The 20,509-nt window shown below is 40.3% G+C and overlaps 1 protein-coding gene across 9 annotated transcripts in view; it reads right to left on the bottom strand.

Moving 5' to 3' along the window:
• Positions 1–20,509, bottom strand: part of LOC122908796 (LIM domain containing preferred translocation partner in lipoma) — a 673,192-nt gene that overhangs the window by 252,529 nt on the left and 400,154 nt on the right. For all 9 annotated transcript variants that reach the window (XM_044251972.1, XM_044251981.1, XM_044251976.1 and 6 more), the window contains one exon: positions 10,349–11,038. In XM_044251972.1, coding sequence (XP_044107907.1) covers positions 10,349–11,038 — 690 coding nt within the window. The remainder of the gene's footprint in view (positions 1–10,348; positions 11,039–20,509) is intronic.

Genomic DNA, 20,509 nt, shown 5'->3' with positions numbered 1-20,509 from the left:
ATAACAAGTAAATCGTTATTACTTGGCATTGGCACTTTTGGAAAGTCAACTATTTGACTTTCACTATGGGAACATTTCCCAATACTGTGTGTGTAAAATCTTTAAAAAGTATGTATATTCACCACTAATCATTATACACCAATAATGGGCAAACTTCTTTGTTTGCTGGGGAAGACAACCATAGTCTTTCCTCTGAGACAGGATAGCATGAGTGTTTGCAGCTGGCCATTCGGGGGGGAAAAAATTCTAGAGGGACACTATCATTTAGTTGGGTAGTTCTTTCACTATAGGAATGAAATAGAACAAAGACAAAACAATGGTAAATTGAAGTGAGTGCTCTGAGCTCTATAAATGCAAAGAATTACATATTGTTAGAATCATTTGTTTAAAGTGATTTACTTAATTTTCTACAAAGATTAGGGACCTGGAATATTTCTAAACATCTAAAACCCTGAAGAAATAGGATTAGCAAAATGAATAATATTCACAGACATTTCTTAGTGTATGAGGACATCCATTCTGATGATAAATTTTAGAGTTAGGGGAAGAAGAAATTATGGACTGAGTAAAAAAATCATACAGACCCTAAGAACAAGTCTTTTCACAGGAGGAACAACTATGTATGAGACAGAACAAAGAACACCGAGATGATAGCAATTTTCTGTGATTAGAGAACGTATAAAACTGACGGGGAGTCTAAGGGTAGGTGTAAGCTCCTTTTGGCAATGACTATCACACCTTTTAAAGCTCCTTTATACTCCTGATTTCATATGTTTTGAGCCAACGCAGAGGAACCGTGGTATAAAAAAACCAGTTTTTACTGATATGTGCGACCTACTAGTTGTATAACTAACTCTTCAAATCACAGTAACACTTCAGGCCTCAACTGAGGTATTATCTTATCTGTAAGTTTAAGGGATTATGATCTAATAGTTCTGAAGATGACTTCTATGTCTGACAGTTTCAGTAGGCTACTCTAGAGAAGGAAATGTTAAAGATTTATTATTTTTTCCAATTTACATTCTTCAATTTTGTGAAAAACTTCTTCTTCAACCAAAAAGGCATATCTTCCAAATGTAAGAATTTGATGGCTAGACTCTTATCCACAAAGGAAATAAACAAGTGAATTGACAACTATTTGCTGATAAACTGATCAGGTAGAAAAGCCAAAGGAGTCTTAAACAAGCTCGTAAAACTGTTAAATTTAACAATGTCATATGATACAAGGTCACATTAAAAAAAAAAAAAAACCTATATAATAACAGCCAACAACTACAAATTGAAACTTTTTAAAAAATACCATTTACAATAGCATTCAAAAGGTGAGATGCTTAGGGATAACTTAACAGAACATGTGTAAAACTATAATACAGTGTTGAGAGAAATTAATAAAAATCAAAATCAAATGAAAGATATACCATGTTCATGGGTTGGAAGGCAACACTGCTACAATATAAACTCTTTTCAAATTGACTTATAGATTCAACAAAATATGAATCAAAATCACAGCAGGCTACTTGTGGAAACTGATAGGCTGATGTTAAAATTTATATGGAAATTGAAAAGACTCAGAATAATCAAAACACTTTCGAAAGAACAAAGATGGAAAATTTGTACGGTCTGATTCTAAAATCTACTATTAAAGTCAGTGATAAAGGTAGTATGGCATTGGCATATATAAATTATTGGAATTGAAGACAGAGTCCACATAGATCTTCACATATATGGCCAACTGATTTTTGTCAAATGTGCCTAGGTAATTATAATTTAATTTTTATAAATCTAAATTTACCTGTAAATATCTTTTAAAAATGCAAGAATACAATCTTTGTGACCACAGGGAAGCAAAAATATCTAAGGAAAACAAGTATAAACTATAAAAGGATAAAAGTGATAAACTGAACTTGATCAAAATTAAAAACTCCTGTTCAGAAAATGAAGCAGCTCATCTCAAAGGAAAAGAAAAGTTAAGTCACAGACCAGGAAGAAATACTTGAAATGCATATACCTAAAGACCCTGACTCAGAATATACAAGGCACCCTTACCACTCTCAGTAAGAATCAACGATTCAGTTAAAAAATGGACCAAACTCAACACACACAAAACAGATAATCATGTCAAAAAATGGGCAGAAGACAGGAACAGATACTTCTCCAAAGAAGACATACAAATGGCTAACAGACACATGAAGAAATATTCATCATCATTAGCCATCAGGGAGATTTAAATCAAAACCACATTGAGGGCGCCTGGGTGGCTCAGTGGGTTAAGCCACTGCCTTCGGCTCAGGTCATGATCTCAGGGTCCTGGGATCGAGTCCCGCATCGGGCTCCCTGCTCAGCAGGGAGCCTGCTTCCTCCTCTCTCTCTCTGCCTGCCTCTCTGCCTATTTGTGATCTCTCTCTGTCAAATAAATAAATAAAATCTTTAAAAAAAAAACAAAAAACAAAACCACATTGAGATACCACTTTACAACAGTTAGAATGGTCAAAATCAACAAGACAATAAACAAAAAGTGTTGGAGAGGATGTGGAAAAGGGGAATCCTCTTACACTGTTGGTGGGAATGCAAGTTGGTGCAACCACTTTGGAAAACAGTGTGGAGATTCCTTAAGAAATTAAAAATAGAGCTACCCTATGACCCTGTAATTGCACCACTGGGTATTCACACCTAAAGATACTGCTGTAGTGAAAAGAAGGGCCATCTGTACCCCAGCTGTATCCCATGCAGCAATGGCCACAGTCGCCAAACTGTGGAAGGAGCCAAGATGCCCTTCAACAGATGACTGGATAAAGAAGATATGGTCCATATATACAATGGAGTATTATGCCTCCATCAGAAAGGATGAGTACCCAACTTTTCTATCAACATGGATGGGACTGGAGGAGATAATGCTGAGTGAAATAAATCAAGCAGGAAGAGTCGATTATCATATGGTTTCACTTACCACTGGAGCATAAGGAGTAATGTGGATAACATTGGGAGAAGGAAAGGAGAGGTGAGTTGGGGGAAATTGGAAGGGGAGAGAAACCATGAGAGACTGTAGACTCTGAGAAACAAACTAAGGGTTTTGGAGAGGAGGGGGTGTGGGGGGATGGGTGAGCCTGGTGGTGGGTATTAAAGAGGGCACATAATGCATGGAGCACTGGGTGTGGTACATAACCAATGAATCTTTGAACACTGAAAAAATATATATAAAATTTAAAAAATAAAAAATAAAATAAAAAATGGGCCAAGAATTTGATGACACTTCTCAAAAGAAGACAAATTATGGCCAATAAGTGCATAAATAAAAGACATCCCACATCATTAGTCAAAAGGGAAATAAATATAAACCATAATCAGATGCATCTATAAAGTATGAAAATAGCTAAAATTAAGAAGACTGACAATAGCAAGACTAAGAGTTGCCAAGACTGAGGACCAGCTGGACCTCTCATACAATGCCAGTGAGAAATTTAGGAAAAGTCTGTTAGTTTCTTAAGCAGTTAAATGGTTAACCATACGTCTCCGAAATGCTCCTGTTGGGTATTTCACAAGAGAAATAAAAACTGTCCATACAAAAACTGGCAGATGGATGTTACAGTAGCCTTACTCATAGTTCAAAATGCAATTAAAAGTGTGCCCAAAGGGGCGCCTGGGTGGCTCAGTGGGTTAAGCCTCTGCCTTCGGCTCAGGTCATGATCTTAGGGTCCTGGGATTGAGTCCCGCATTGGCCTCTCTGTTCCTTGGGGAGCCTGCTTCCTCCTCTCTCTGCCTGCCTCTCTGCCTGCTTATGATCTCTCTCTGTCAAATAAATAAAAATAAAATCTTAAAAAAAAATGTACCCAAATTAGTTAATGGCTAAGGAAAATGCAGTATACCCATACAATGGAACACTGCCTAGCAATTAAAATGAATGAGTAAAAGCAGCTCTGACACAGGCATGTATACTATGGTATGATTCCATTTATACGGAATTCTGGAAAGGAGAAATGTAACCTATGTTGGAACACAGACCAGTTACCTGCCTGGGGCTGAGGGTAAAGGGAACTGAATGCAGCAGGGAATGAGGGGGATTTCTGGGGTAGCTGAAATGTTCTTGAGATTGCGGTGGGGGTTACACAGGTACATATGTATGTCAAAGGTTCACTGTCGCATGCATTTAAAATAAACACATTTTACTGAATGTAAATCAAACCTCCAAAGGTTGAGGAAAGAATATGAATCAACAAGTTCCATGGACCTGTGGCAAGTTGGGAAATAAAAAAGACTGTGTACGTAACAGCATACATGTACACACACACATTCCAGAAGGAATGTAAAATGTTAGCATGGTGGTGACTGTGAGATATTAGCTAACTCCTTTGGATACTGAGTTGCTGATGTGACAGTGCCTGTGTTCCTGAGGTCACCTAATAGACTTGGTGCAGTAGGTTTGGATTTTGGCATTTTGCTGAATAACCCCATAAGTTTTTTTTTTTTTTTTAAAGATTTTATTTATTTATTTGACAGAGAGAAATCACAAGTAGGCAGAGAGGCAGAGAGAGAGAGAGGAGGAAGCAGGCTCCCCGCTGAGCAGAGGGCCCCATGCGGGACTCAATCCCAGGACCCTGAGATCATGACCCGAGCCAAAGGCCGCAGCTTAACCCACTGAGCCACCCAGGCGCCCCACCCCATAAGTTTTAAAGCAGGGTTTTCTCCGTATTTCAGTAGGATGTCGGGAGTTTCTTCAAGTATCGTTATTATACAAGAATGTGTTACGTACTATGTTAGTTACTCTGGAGGAGACAGGGTCATTCAGATACTGTCTTCACCCCCTAAATCATAGAGTCCAGTATATGCTGGGGCAGAGCCTGGCAGAAGATCAGTACACATAACCCTAGTACAGGAAGAGTGTGGAAACTTCCAAAGGAAAGGATGAAATAATGTACAACTTGATCTTACAAAGAGAAGACATCATAAGAGAGATTAACCCATTAGCTTGGTATTCCTAAGTCACATTAGATGTCCGGCTCTTTTATTTATTTGGGGGAAGGTCTGAGAAAGCCTTGCAGGAAGGTGTTCCATGAGGAAAGCTACAAAGATGAGAAATAACTAGAAAGAGAAGTACTCAGCTGGAAGTTGGGAGGCTTCAAGGGGGAGATGAATCTGGAAATCTAGGCTGTGGTTTCAGTTCATTCCATAACTGGCTGGGAATTTTTGAAGGTTTTTTTGAGTTTTTGTTTGTTTGTTTTTTGTTTTTTAAAGGCAGTTATTGACAAAGGCAGAGCTGTAAGGTAGAAAGATTCATCTGCTCACATACATGGGATGGACGGGTGTGGGCAGAGACTAGAGGTGGAGATACCCATTAAGACGCCATTTCCGTAACTCAGGTGAAACATTAAACACCAGAACTAGGACAGTACCAAGAGGATTTAGATAAGAAACCAGATTTTAGACATTGTGAGGTAGAAACAACAGGGGAAGTTGTACACCGGTGATAGGGAAGCAGAAGTTGAGCCCCAGGATGGATGTCCTGCAGGGATGAACAGGGTTCTTCCCCTCTATTTGCTGATCTCATGGCACCGCACCACAAATGCCTGAGCCCGCTTTCATGTCTGCCAGCAAGTAGGGCCACGGGGGAGCCACGGCCAGTGTTTGGTGCTGCCGATGTGGTGCTTCCCACCATCCAAACACCAAAGCATGACAACATGCTGGGCTAACTAGGGGGAGAACATGATGACAATATTCAGAAGACCCACATCAAAACCGTGGTTCTCCCATGAATCTGACATATGATCTACAGAGAGTAACTCTCAATCCTGAGCTTTTGAACCCTTGTGGCTTCTGTGGGGTCGACAACGTGCTTTGGAAACTGAAAAACCCTGTACAAGGGGGGATTAGTAATGTTCTGTCACTGTCTCATCAAGCAACCTCTTCATCTTCACCTCTGTATGTACCCAGGTATTAGCACCTGGCCTGAGGGATCTATCTCTCTGCCTCTGCTCATCTATCACCCTAACTGTCTCTTCTTTTTTTGTTCCTCTGATCCTGGAATTGAGAGCTATTTAGTACACGGTTTACCATAAAGGAAAGCTTTCTCCAAAGTCCTGCCGTTTGCTTGCAGTTCACCCAATACGGATATCCATCTCTTTTCCACAGTGAAAGTTTGTTCCACATTTTGATACTATTTGAATGTGTGAAATACTACCATAACAACCTTCTCTAGGATTTTTGGAATCGTAACAAAATTATAGATCTTAGGACCCTTTAACATGGACCCTAAAAGTCCACTGCCTTCACTCTCTTCTCTATACCATTAAATATGCCCCAGATTCAAAAGCTAAATGCAGAGCAGTGATCGGTCCTAACTCTGGATTAAAAACACAACCAAAAACTAAACAAAACAAAAAACTAAAACATAAACAAACAAAACAAAACAAAAACAACTTTGTGTCGGAATTATTGAAAAGTAGTTTGCTGATCTCCACACTCTCACCATCATGAAGAGGTTTTCAAGAAGATGTTAACAGCAGATGATTTTAGAACTTAACAAAATCCCCCACTCCAGTAGGAGCCTACCCCCTCCTCCAAGTTTCCCTGGGATGCATAGCCTCAGTACTTCTCACACACTGTGAGGCAAATACCATTTTTCTTTAATAAAATGGAGGCTAAGACAGATTAGGTTCAGGACAAGAAGTGGGTATTAAAGCTGACCTGCCCCTGGGCTGTTGTGCACTCAAGAGCGATGACTGGCCTCCAGGTCCTGGCTCTGGCGCTTTCAGCCTGACTCACCTTATCTGAATATTGGAGAAAAGCCACATCGCACCTCATGGGCGTGGGCAGATAATGCACAGGACAAGAGTCTCGTGAACTGCATGGCAGCTAGCCGATAGGAGCTTTTAGAAAAGAGCCAAAAGAAAAGATTCCACTGTGTCTTTAAGAGGATTTCCAGTGGGAAAGGAATATTTCTCTTATAAAAACTTGCTTATAACAATATTTTTCAAGGAACTCAGCTCAGATGGTCCAGGAAACACATTATGGTCTACTGTAGCATGCAAATTCACTGCTCAGCACATTATGGGAACATAAATATAATCACGATCCCCCACACTTTATAGGTTCTCATGCTGCCTCCTTCCGTTCTTTATTTTTTTCTTCTTGTCTCTCCTCTCCTTTTCTTTCCCCTCTTCTTTTATATTGCAGGGAAATCAAAGCAGCTCATCTCAAGTATAGGAGAGATTTCATTCTTTCACTTAATAACAACAACCACTTTTTCCTTAATGGGTCCAACATCAAATTCCTCCAAACTTCTCAAGGTAACAAAAGATCATTGTTTTAAGGTAGGAAGGTCCATTTTCCACCAGTGATTGAAACAACTGAAAATAAATGAAAGCCAGTAAAAAACCCGAATAGTCCTCCCTTGGCAATTATTTAGTCCTTGGAAATTTCCAAGCCCTCTGCAATCATTAATTAATTAGTGAAGATGTTCTACTTTACTGAGGCTGGAAGCGAGACACAAAGAGGTCTTTCCCCAGGCTGAAAGAGGACTGTCAAGAGAGGAACTGGGATTAGAATTAGGAGCTCACTTCTCCAGCCAGTAGTCACATCAGGAAGCCCAGCAGTGGCAATATTGGGACAATAAGGGCCTCTGGGTACAGGCGCAGTAGAATACAGCAGTGGTCTGCCCTAAGAGCAAATGTGGAAAGCCCACCCCTTCAGCCACCAGTGCCCCCACAACACACACAGGAAATGTCTGCAGCTTCCTCAGCCTCTTTCCCCTTCCCCAAACAAAACACAGACAGATGGCGAAATACCAACCTCTAAGCACTCCCCTCTATAATGGCAGCAAATATACAGGATTTAATTTTCATTTTTAAAATGCACAATATGATGTTAAAATGCATGGCATGGTTATAAATAAATATTTCCAAAAAATTTAAATGACAAGAAATCCCCAGATATCCAGAATCTATAATAACGTAGTAGAACATCCTGAATCATGACCTTGTGCCACTAAGAAGGAAAATGAAGTTCTGTGCTTTCTGGTGAGTGGTTCATCAAAGCTGATTTCTGTACCCTGACTGGATTAGCAGGGGCAGACCAAATGTTCATCATGTGGCTGCACCTGACATCGTAGATCCAGCTCTTGCAACAGGTGCTGATTTTTTTCTCCCTACAATGCTGGATTGGTTCAAAAGGTGGAAGAGGAACTCCTGGCTTAGTCCTTCTCACCAGATGATTCACTCCACCTAGACATACTTTTGCTCTGGCTTATGTCTGTTTTCCCAGGTGGGATGTTGGCGTAACATAATCTGAGGCCCATCTCTCACAGGAACGTCGAGTTGCTCTAGACAGGGCAAAACGGCATGTCTATATGAGTTTAAGTGTTGATGGCAATTTTCCCAACCTAAACTCTTAATCGTCCATAGGATCATTTGTTTCAGTTATACCAAGGTGAGGTAAAGTTGAATAACACCCTTTTTTTCTGACCTGGTTGTTTTCAGGTCCTCCTGGAAAAACTCTTCCTTGAAAACTGTAATGTTAATAAAGAGGAAGCCTATCCAGCTTGGCCATTCTGGATAAGCTTTACTTAAAAAACAAAACAAGGGGCACCTGGGTGGCTCAGTGGGTTAAGCCTCTGCCTTCGGCTCAGGTCATGGTCTCAGGGTTCTGGGATCGAGTCCCACATCAGGCTCTCTGCTCAGCAGGGAGCCTGCTTCTCCCTCTCCCTCTCTGTCTGCCTCTCTGCCTACTTGTGATCTCTCTCTCTGTCAAATAAATAAAATCTTGTAAAAAAATAAAACAAAACAAAACAGAAAACAAAACAAAACAAAAAACCCTTAATAAAATCTCTCTGCATGGAGAGATTTTGAAAAGAAGGGCTTTCCAAGAGTAATGTTTCAAAAACATGTATCATTGTAACTTGGAATCTTCATGCTGGAGAATGACGATGGCTGGTCCACTTTCATGTAATGAGAATTCACAAGGTTAACAGGTGCCTCCAGTTACTCACAGGTCCCACTGGGAAGGGTTCCTTTCAGCTAAAGAACCTGAAATTCTTTTGGGACATAATAGAGCAGATGCTTTCATGTGAGAATCATGATTCTCACATTAAAACAGAAAGTAAAACACCTTATCTGGAGAGCAAGGACCTAACAAATTTGTGTTATAATGTTGAAAATGGGATTAGGTATGTCTGGAAATTGACAATCTCAAATGGGTAAAGGGTTACACACTGGCACATATCCATGCTTCCATAATCCACCTCAACAATTACCATTTAACTTTCAGTTAATCAAGGACTCTGCAGTTTCTGATTTCTCAAAGCTCTAGCTAAAAGGGAGGGCTCAGTTCCAACTCAGTTAATTGGAAACTAGTTGGTTTCTCCATCACATCCCTTCCAAGTAATTCTCCTTGGTTCCTCTTGTCAGGGTGGAAGGAAACATCATCATGCTGGTTCTAGCACTCAGGGACAACCCAAGTTGTAGGTGAGTAGGTATGTGTGGTGTTATATCTTAGCTTTTCATAGGAAGTAACTGAATGTGTTGACTTAAAAGACATGCATACTTGCAATTAAGTCAAACCACTGTCACAAAGAATTTTTAAAACTTTCCTAATATAGTTAAAGCCTGGATAGGAAGATTCTTCCTAGAGGATCAGTGATGGGGATCAACAAGAGACCAAAAAACGAGTGCCATTATACTTTAGCCCCTTCCCAAAGGAAACTAGATGAGGTGTCTGCAATATCTTGAATCCCCTTGACCTCACCCACCTCCTGGGCCCAGGGCCACTTGTTCTGTCCCAGCAGCCCTGGGCTCATTCTGCCTAAAGCAGAACCCCAAGCACCACCTTGGCTGGGGTTCTGACTGACTTTACCTGAACCCAATCTGACAGCACCATATCTCGTGTGCCCTATACACCACTTCCCTACAATCCTGGGAATGTCCCGTCCCCACTAAAGTATGAGATACTGCAGAATCTACTCCCTACTCGAGCCCAAGTAAATGGAACATCTAAGTGGGAGGAAGTTTCTGATCCCCAGAGGAAAGCTTTGACAAACAGGAGACAATAGCTGGAAGATAAACTATTTTCCCTTTCTCTCCCTGGTCAGACTATCCTGATCTGTTCATACAGAGTCTTCTGGAAGATGATCCTCAAGACTGAACAGCTGGTTGTACTTGATACTAATCAGTAGCCAGACTGTTAACATACCCCACATAGGATCCCCGCCCCTTTCCTGTTTCACTCAAACTTCCCTGGGACTCTACTTCCTAATGACATAAAAGGAGCACATAACGCTTTTGCGTTAGGCTCTGTTTTCTGGGGAGAGGAGGCCACGGTATATTCTCCTGCAATCCCATCACTATGTGAGCGAGCTCCCTACCTTTTGTTGCAGTGGTGGTGCACACGGTGCTGAAACGGGATCCGTGATGTAGGTCTTCTTGGGACCAGCAACTGGATACATCCCAGGGGGGTTCTGGTTTCCTGTTCCAGAAGGAGTATACCCTTGCTCCCGCTTCCAGGTGTTTGGGTGACCTTGCTGACCATAAGCTGGATCGGTGTCATTTTTGCCCCCATAGCCAGGCCCCGCTGGGCAATAGGCTTCATAATAACGTCCTTGGTTAGGGGCATACCCATACCCAGGCTCAGGCTGAAGTCCTGGTGGTGGAATATAGGCATAATCCATGCCCCCTCGTGTTGAAGGAGGTGGGCACTGCCCAGAGATAGAAACTGGGGGAGTGTTATAGCCTTGGGGTCCTGGGCCTTGGCTGTAAAATTGTCCTGATGAAGGAGCAGCCATATAAAGAGAGCTGGGCTGGGCTGACTTCACTTGCACATTGAAGGTAGGCCTGGAAGGGGTCGATGCCGTCGTATAGGAAGCAGGGACTGGTGGAGGCTGGGGTTTTAGTGTCCCAATTGGTGCCACGGAGATGGGTCCAGCCTGGGGTGCAGGCTGTGGTTTCAATGTAGACTTTTTAGTTGCTGTTAGAGGCGGTTGGTTTGGTATAACCATTCTTTTGTGTCCTGTGACAGGGGTGGAGACTGGAGGAGAGGCTGTCGAGCTAGTAGAGCCCTAGAGTAGGAAAGAGAAAAGGATAAAAATAAAAAGGACAAAGATTACCATCAATGAAAAATAATAACACAGAAATGAACACATATTAGCAACTGCTATTATTATCTCGTATTAACTCTGTAAAATACAAATAAGGCATGGTTCCTGCCTTCTGAAAATTCACAAACACACATAAAAATCAGGTGCATTTTTTCGGTACTAGCAATGAACAACCCCCCCAAAAAATTAAGGAAAAGATTCTGTTTATGATTACATCAGAATGGAAAAAAAACAAAAAACAAAGCAAAACAAAAACCCTTAGAATAAAGCTAATCAACAAGGGCAAAAGACTTACATCGAAAAAGTAAAAATACTGCAGAAATAAAGACAAAAATAAATATGAAGACATCCTGTGTTCATGGACTGGAAGACTCAATATAATATAGGTTAATAATACCTAGAGTATTCTAAAGATTTAAGGCAATCCCTATCAAAATTCCACTGGCAATTTTATAAAAATAGAGAAAATTCAGCCTAACATTCATATGGAATCTGAAGAGACTCTGAATACCCAAAACAATATTGAAAAAGAACAAAATGTAGATCTCATGCTGTGTAATTTCAAAACTTATTACAGAGCCACCAAAATCCAAACAATATGACAGTGGCATCAAGACAGATGCGCAGACCCAAGGAATAGGACAGAGAGTCCAGAAGTAAACTCTTGTATGCACAAATAATTTCTGATGAGGGTGCCAAGATCATTTGTTAGGAAAGGATAACCTTTTCAACAAACAGTGCAGAAAACTGGATGTGCAGAAAACTGGAAAAGAGTGATCTTGGACCCTTACCCTACACTATACACAAAAAGTAACCCAAATGTTTAGCTCTAAGTGTTAGAGCTAAAAGTACACACACACACACACACACACACACACACACACACACACACACATAGAAGAAAATACAGGGGGGAAAACAAAACTTCATGACATTGGCTTTGGCAATTTTTCCTTTTAATTTAACACTGAAAACACTAGCAATAACAACAAAAATAAATGAAACAATGTGATTTCAATTAAATTACCCAAAGACTTAGTCACCATTCATCTAAAAGGAGGTACCAGGGAAAGAGAACGGAGGACCGGGCCAAGGGAAAGAAACACTAAAGTGAAGAGGGGTATTGAGAGAAACACCCCCAGCCCAACCCAGATGCTAAATTTTAGAACAAAGTTTCCTGTCAAAGAGTGATTGACCCAAGATAACTCAAGCGCTGACTCTTCCTCCTTGTCTCTCTGTCCGGTTACTCTTGTAGTCATTCATTCAATTCAGAAACACTTACTGAAGATCCTAGGACTGTTTAAGGACACAAAGATGAAAAGCTCTCACTGCCAAAACACAAGATGTCTTGGTTGGGCTGGGGATAAGGGCTCGGGGAAAGCCTGGAGATTTAAACTGCCATCCTCGGGCATTACACTATGAGGGATCTGAAAATGTGCCCATGACAGAATGTTTTCATGTTACTCTGAGTTACAAAGATTAGATTTGTTGCTCTAACAAAGGAATGACCACACGCTGATTCTGTTGTTATTAATTTCCGAGCAAATTAATGTATGCATAGAAAGAGAGAATGCAAGGCCTTCTATTACTCTAGTGTCATTCATCCACACCAAGACACTAAAGATATGTAGCTCGTGGGAAAGACACTTCTAACTGCTTCTTCATGTCTACTTCCTTTCTTCATTACTCAAAGAATTTCAATTCTATTCAAGGAACAATGTGCCCAACTTAAAATACTTCCCTCGACTATGTAGTAGATAGGAGTTGCCTTGGGACACAGTTCTGACCAAAAAGATATATGCTAAGCATTTCTGGGAAAAAAAACACTCTCCTGATTAAGCATCATCTGTACTTTGCCCACTTCCTCTTTCCTGCCTGATATGTGGATGTGGGATCCTAGATGGGGTAGCTATCTTGTCCCCTCCATAATATGCAAGTCTTTCGATTCAGACATATAGCTTTCTGGTCATCTACGTTGATCAGGGCTATTTGTTAAACATATAGTGATTCTCACCTGGAGAAGAAAAACCACCTACTGACCAGGGAAGTTTGGGATGAGGGGGGATAACTCGATTGTCATGGTGACTAGGGGACACATGGGCAGACAGCAATTGTCATCATTGTCAAATCCAAGATGGCAACAGTGCTCCTGATGAAAAACACGGATCAATTCTTGGGCCTCATTTCTTCTGTCCACCTACCTGTGAAGTTCCCAGATGTGAGCCTAGGAGGTCACTGGTCCTCTCCAGCATCTCTCCTCTACAACACTCACCACCTCTTGGTTCAAAATCACTGCTCTCCCCCTTTGTCCCCATGAGCCTCGACAACATGACAGCTCAGACTCTGCTAGCTTCAGATTATGGTTCTGTCCCTTCAGGCTTCTCTCTACTCAAATGGGCCTAGGTAGACACTGCATTTATGAATTGGCTTACTACCATTTGTATTGGGATCCTGACTGTTACGGCTCTGTTCCACATTTTATTTGTCTCAAATTCTATTTGTCTACTTTCCTAGGGAATTTGTAATTCTAGGTGTAGTTCTCTGAGTTACAAGAGGCTGTTGAATACAGCCATCTTTTATCCCCTCCCCCTTTTAATACTAGCCTTTCAGGGGACAAACTTGCCAATTACTTTTGTAATTTAAGCAACCTGAGTAATATTGTCTTGGCAGAGTAGCTTTTCCCTTCTGCATGAAGATGGTTCCAGTAGTACCCAAGAGAAAGAGATTCAATTTCCTTTTCAGCAATGTATTAAAATACATATCCTGAAGAAATTCCTAAATAAGTTAAGGTTAAGATCCTGACATTTTGTAGTAGAAACCACAGTAGAGTCAATTTGAACCAAAAAAAAAGTCATTTTTTTTTTCCTAGTCAACCATGTCAGTCTTGAAAAATGTCAGCATCGATGGAAATGAATATAAGAAGGAATAAAGCTTTTCTTTTCTTTGATGACTCAAGATCAGCAGAAACCCAGAGTTCCTATTTTGAACACTTTACAAACCCAACTATAAATGGAGACAGTGACTGAGCAACTGGGCTAATGACAGGCACACTCTCTGCTGCAGCTGTAACGAAGTCTGCCCCCAGAGCAGATCCTTCAAAAGTCACCGATTTGAAAATGAAAGCCAATGACATGGATAAAGTAAAGCAAAAAGACTTAATGCCGACCTAACTCTTTAGAAGAAACTTTGTTCTAACATCTCTTTTTCTTTTTTAAGATTTTATTTCTTTATTTGTCAGAGAGAGAGCACAAGCAGGCAGAGACAGAGAGAGAAGCAGGCTCCCTGCTGGACAAGGGGCCCGACATGGGACTCGATCCCAGGACCCCGGGATCATGACCTGAGCCGAAGGCAGCGGCTTAACCTACTGAGCCCACCCAGGTGTCCCCAGTTCTCTTTCTCTTCTTCTTTCTTGATGAACCCAGACCCAGACTCTGACCCAGAAACACACACATACAAACACACACGCACTTTAAACATCCCCTAAGTCTTTGATGAAAGGCATCAGGGCACAAATTCAATAGCCATCGCTTTCTTCTAGGAAATAGCTCGCCAGTACAGCTCTCCTCGAGGGATGAGAAGGTTTCTCACAACTTTATTATGAATTCTGCTGTGTATGTGCCGGCATGTTTCTGAGTATTTCCTATATCATAACTACGTTAGTGAAAATAGCACATTTAGCTATATTTTTTCCCCCTGCGATTTTACATTCTTTACCTCATTGGAGGTGGAAGGGGTAAAGAACAAGAATCATTTTAAAGCATATTTATTTATGTTCTTCATAGTTAAAGAAAGCTATGGCAACATTTTCCTGGCCCACATATTCAATTAAATACATAGTGAATCTTTTCTACTCGCTGAATTAGTTGGCACTTCCGAGTATTTATTTTTGGCATATCGTTTCTTTTTTGTTTTTGCAGAGATTCTTAAAAGTTTTATCATGATTTAACATTTTTATTTTGAAAATCAAGCACATTTTAAAATTATGAAAAAAAATACACACACACACACACACACACACACACATCCCCGGAGACTTGAATCTCTGTAACAGTCTTTCTATGGGGTTATTTTTCCATTAATTATTCTCTAAGGATCTTGGACATGTAAAGTTCTGTGAGGTTGATGGGAGAAGGGCAATATCCTCAGATGAGGGTTGCATGTCTCCCTGTCCCCTGGGAGCTTCTAGTCAGGTGGAAGGGCTAATACATAATCAGTAGCTGTTGAATGGATATTCCCATTACCAGGGAAGAACTGGCTGCGGCCGTAAAGACAACAAAAGACTAGGGGTGCTGACAGCAACTCTCATGCTCACCCTGTGGGCCAGGTCCTCGACTTCCTTTATAGCCAAGTCAGGATAACAACTTACAGTTTCTCAGTCTCTCTCTTGCTTCTGCCCACCCACTCCCTGGACATGCCTGTGCACACACAGCGCGCACGCACACACACACACACTCCCCTACTCTACTCTACTACTATGTCTTCTATGGAAGTCCGCATATTTCTTAGAACCTTGCACTTGACTCCAGTTTCATTTTCCTTCCCCTACTATTTGTCTCCATCCCCACTTCCCTGAGCTATTTATTGCCATCAGTGAACTCCACTTCTTTCTTTCTTCCCTTTCTCAATAACACCAGGGTCATCTAACGTGACTGAGCCTGAGCCCCATCTGCAAATGACTGCCTTGTGTTGAATTCTTTTTATGACATTGCACTCTTTGTTTTGTTTTATTTTTTAAATAGGCTTTGCAAAGACTTTCCAGTCTAGCCCCTGCCTCCCTGTCCAGCCACCTCCTTTTTTCCACCACCACTCACATCACACACTCCAGCAATTTTAGGCGTATGCAGAGACTGGAATAGATCAGACAGTTATGTCTGTACTCATATCTGTCAGCCAGGACCTCCTTCCACAGTCTCTGATCCGTTCCATCCAACTCTCTACCACGTTGCTCCCCTGCTGCTCAAACACCGCCATCTGGGCAGTTGCTTACTTATTCTGCAAGTCTCAGATCAAATGGTGCGTCTTCCCGAATGTCATTCTTGACGCTGCTGGAAGGATTTTGAGGCTTTTTCTGTGGTCCTTCAGTTATATTCCCCATGAACTTTGTACATACCCTCATTAAAACAGTTACCTTACGGTGTTTTAATAATCGACTTGCATGTTTTAGAAGTTGGAAAGAAGTCAAGCTGTGAGCTCTAGCAAGTCAAATTATCATGATCTCAAACAGACAGAGACTTGTCTTTCATAATAGATAATCCAGGAATAGGCAGCCAAGAACTAATATGTCTGCTCAACAGTGACAGCAGGGATTCAGGCTCTTTCTAGGTTTCTGCTAGAAGTTCTTTACTTATCTTGCTTTCAAATTGCTACCAGTGACAGTAGGCAACTTATTGCCCAATGGCTCCAGAATCATGATCATCTTTATTAGACACAGGACCTCCTCTCTTCTCTCTCTCTATTAACTCTTTCCAGGACCCTATATATATAATTTAAAATACAACCTACGTTATAAAGATTCTCATGAGTTCCTGTCTCCAGAATTCAGAGTACTCTGAATACCAGACCCAGATAGTCAGCTGTTTATTTCATGGGTCTGCCTGGATGTCTCTTACGCTCTTCAGGCTCAACACGTTCATAAAACTGTTTTGTCATCTTCCTTCAATCGGCCCTTCCTGCTTTCCGTCTGTTTTTCTCATCCACACAGGTGTTGCTCACACGAGAACACGAGGAGTCATTCTTGAGCCTCTCCCTCTCATCCCATTCAAGTACTAAATCCTGAGGTTTCTAGTTCCTAAATAAGGAGTTCTGTGACTCTCAAACATTTCCACATTTCCTCATTTCCTCTGCTGTGACTCTATTCCAAGATAACATCCCCTGTCACCAGGAATTCTCCAACAGCATCCAGACAGGTTTTCCAGAGTGTACTGTTGCTCCCCCTTCAATGAATCCCTCATTCTGTAGACAGTGCGATCTCTCAAACGCAGACTTAACCACACTATTTTCCTGCTTAAGGGTTTTCAGTGGCTTGGGGGAATGGTTTGGACTCTCCCTCTGCTCCCTCTCCTTGAGAGCTACGCAGAGCTACACTCTCTGACACCGACTTTCTTTCACAGCCACTATCCCGAGCTCCTCTCATCTCAGAAACTATATCCATTTGGTTCCCCACCTCTCTCTGAATTCTGATGAACTAATCCCTAAAAACCCCTTAAGTCTCAACTTGAGTACCTGCCTGCTCAGTGACCATCACTGAGTCTTCTGGCAGAGTGAGCACTCTCCCTCTACACGTCTCACACTTGTACCTGTTTTCACAGTGTTAGAGACCGTCCCTCTCATCCACTACTGCTTCCCCAGGAAACCCAGAAAAATCTGGCTTTTTCACATTATAGCCACTAGTAGGCATTTGACAAATATTTGAATGCATGAATTTGAATAAATGAATGACTAATAGACTCCAAAAAAAATTCATTTCTCTTGTCAGATTATAAACAAACATGCAAAATATGAGCTAGCTCATTTCTCTTACTTGACAATCAAGAAACTCTGTCATGCATTTAATGCATGCTTAATTACAGTAATCTCATTAGTCTCTCCCTTCCTCTAAATAGTTCAATGACTCTACTTTGTGAATTTATTACTACTACTATCTTTCAAAGAAGCATTGAGATGCTTATTTTCATTTTGATGGTTATATTGTGTATGCAAATTCTACTTGATCCTGGCTCAAATCTCTTACAGAAATAGTCAGGGGCCAAATTTTAAATAAACTTATCATGAAAGAAAGGAGACTAATGCATTTTAAAATAATCATCAACAACATGTACTGTGACAAAATGCATTTGAACTACCAAGGAATCACAATACTCCAATCTCTAGAAACTTAATTAATCAAAGCTATTTATTCAATTTAAAAAATTGAAATTCTGCTATGTGTTAGTTGCTGAGCTTAGTTGCTAAAAGCCACAAAAAGACACATGCAGAGTCACTGCACTCAGAGAATTCTTAATTACATTTTTTGGACAAAACTTGGTATGATAAGTAAAAGGTTTCTACTAAGAAAGAAAAGTTTCCAAGGTAATAGAAAGTGAATGTATGCAAAAGCTAAAGTCCTACATGAAAGCAACTATATAAAATTCAGAGTCCCTTCATATATTTTGATTCCAGCTATTACAACTGAGGTGGAAAAATGCCCAAGACAGACAATGAAAATATAAATGCTAAACGACAATCACAGAATGTGAAACCAATCATATGTGCAACATAGTTGAAGCTATGTGAAATGTTATTTCCATACAGACAAGGAACAGATAAACCTTGGAAAGGGGGTTGGTTGATTTGTTAGAACAGATTCTGGGCATTTCAACTTCAGTTTTATTTTCATGACACTTATCTTATTTCCAATTATGCGAACAATCCAGTAATTCTAAGAGTAAATTCTGAATATTCACAATGAGTTTCAATGGCCAATAAGAGCCTGATCTCATCATTAAGGATCCACACCAGGTAGATACTTAATAAATAATGGCTGGATAAAGAAATAGCTAGACTTGGTTTCTGAGTTTGTACAATTCGAAAAAAATGTAAACACAACATACCTAAGTCAGTTACACTACCATTCCTCATACTTGTTACTTGTTTTGCTCAATAAAAAAATCAATTTCTTGTTTTCTTCAAGCCCTTAATTAAGGACTAACTTTATTTTGATTTCTTGAGTACCCTTACTAATTATCTTCCAAAATTCAGGATTCATTTCTTGATTGTTAAGTAAGTTCCATGCCCAACGTGGGGCTGGAACTCAGAACCCTGAGACCAAGCGTTGCCTGCTGACTAAGCCATCCAGGATTCAGAGTCCCAGAATTCAGGATCAGAACCCACAGCAAATCAATTTCTCAAATCATTCAGGCCACTCACATTATCCACTTGATAGATGACTCCATGAGCTAGAAAACAACCTCACAGACCAAGAGTACAATGCATAAGCATACTACTATACATTTGACAACTATTTCTCAAATCTGGCTATACAAAAGGATCATGGGGGGGAGCGGTATTGATACAAATTATCTTTCATTAGGTCTTTCTAGATACAAATAATCTTAGACTCACCCACTTTGAGAGTGAAATCTAAAAATTAAAAAGGAAAGGGGCAAATGATTCTTCGTTGAACCCAGAATTCACAACTGTCTCCTTAGGTATTATTAAATTAGTGTTATTAAAGCAAAATAAAGGGGTACAGTTGGAGGTAGAAGGTAGGAGTAATAGGAGGGGCTTACCCTAATTATCTCCAAAGGGCAACATTTATATGAGTTAGACTTAGGGACCAAGGCAGTGTTTGTTTGGTTCTATAAACTCTAATGGACAATGTTTCTGGGTTAATTTGGTGATATGTGTATCAGAAGTCCTGATAAAGTCCATACTTATTGTTTCTAGGAATTTAACCTAAGGAAGCTAGCATAACCATTTGGTTAGAAACATTCATGGCAATATAATATAGGAAAAGAAAGATTATAATCTTATAAGCAATTTAAATAATGAATACACGGGAGTTGTTAATATGATGTTGCATTCATATAATGGAATACAATTCAGCAATTAAAAACTATATTGTTAAATGTTTCAAAATGTAGCAACAATCCACCAATCCCATTTCTGGTTATATACCCCAAATGAACTGAAGGCAGGAACCCTGCACACTCATGTTCACAACGGCCTTATTCACAATGGCTAACATGTGGCAGCAACCCAAGTATTCACTGAAGGCTGAACGCATAAAAAATGTGTAAATATATATACAATAGTGTATTCCTCAGCCTGAAACAAGAATGAAATTCTGACACGTGAATGAACGGGAAAACATTGTGCTAAGATGCACTAAGCCATTTTACAAAGGGACACCTACTGAATGACTCCGGTTACAGGTGGTGTCTAGAGTAGGCATTCACCACTGACAGAAAGGTCAATGGGGTCAAGGGGGAGGGATGAGAAGGGAGGAATGGGGAGTAATTATTTAATGGGTATGGAGTTTCAGTTGGGGAAGGTTTAAAAAAAAAAAAAAGGTCTGGAGATGGATGGTGGTGTTAGTCATACGAAAATATTAATGCATTTAATATAGTCTTAAAAATGTGGGTTTTTGTCATTTTAACAGAATGAAAGGTAAAAAAAGAAAAAAAATATAAAAAGAAATAAGAATTAAAATATCAGTAACTTTATACATAGTAAAATCGGGTTAGGCAACATTTTAAATTTGTTAATATTTGTATCTATCTACAGTTTTCATACATGCTATGCATATACATATGGCTAGAAATATTTCTTCTCAAAATAATAACAGTGGGTGGGGTGCCTAGATGGCTCAGATGGTTAAGCCTCTGCTTTCGGCTCAGGTCATGATACCAGGGTCCTGGGATGGAGTCCCGCATCAGATTCCTTGCTCAGCAG

The sequence above is a fragment of the Neovison vison genome, chromosome 6 (genome assembly GCF_020171115.1).
Source record: "Neovison vison isolate M4711 chromosome 6, ASM_NN_V1, whole genome shotgun sequence".
Taxonomy (NCBI): Eukaryota; Metazoa; Chordata; class Mammalia; order Carnivora; family Mustelidae; genus Neogale; species Neogale vison.
The sequence above is the reverse complement of the archived record's forward strand: the minus strand, read 5'-3'. Positions and strand labels throughout refer to the sequence as shown.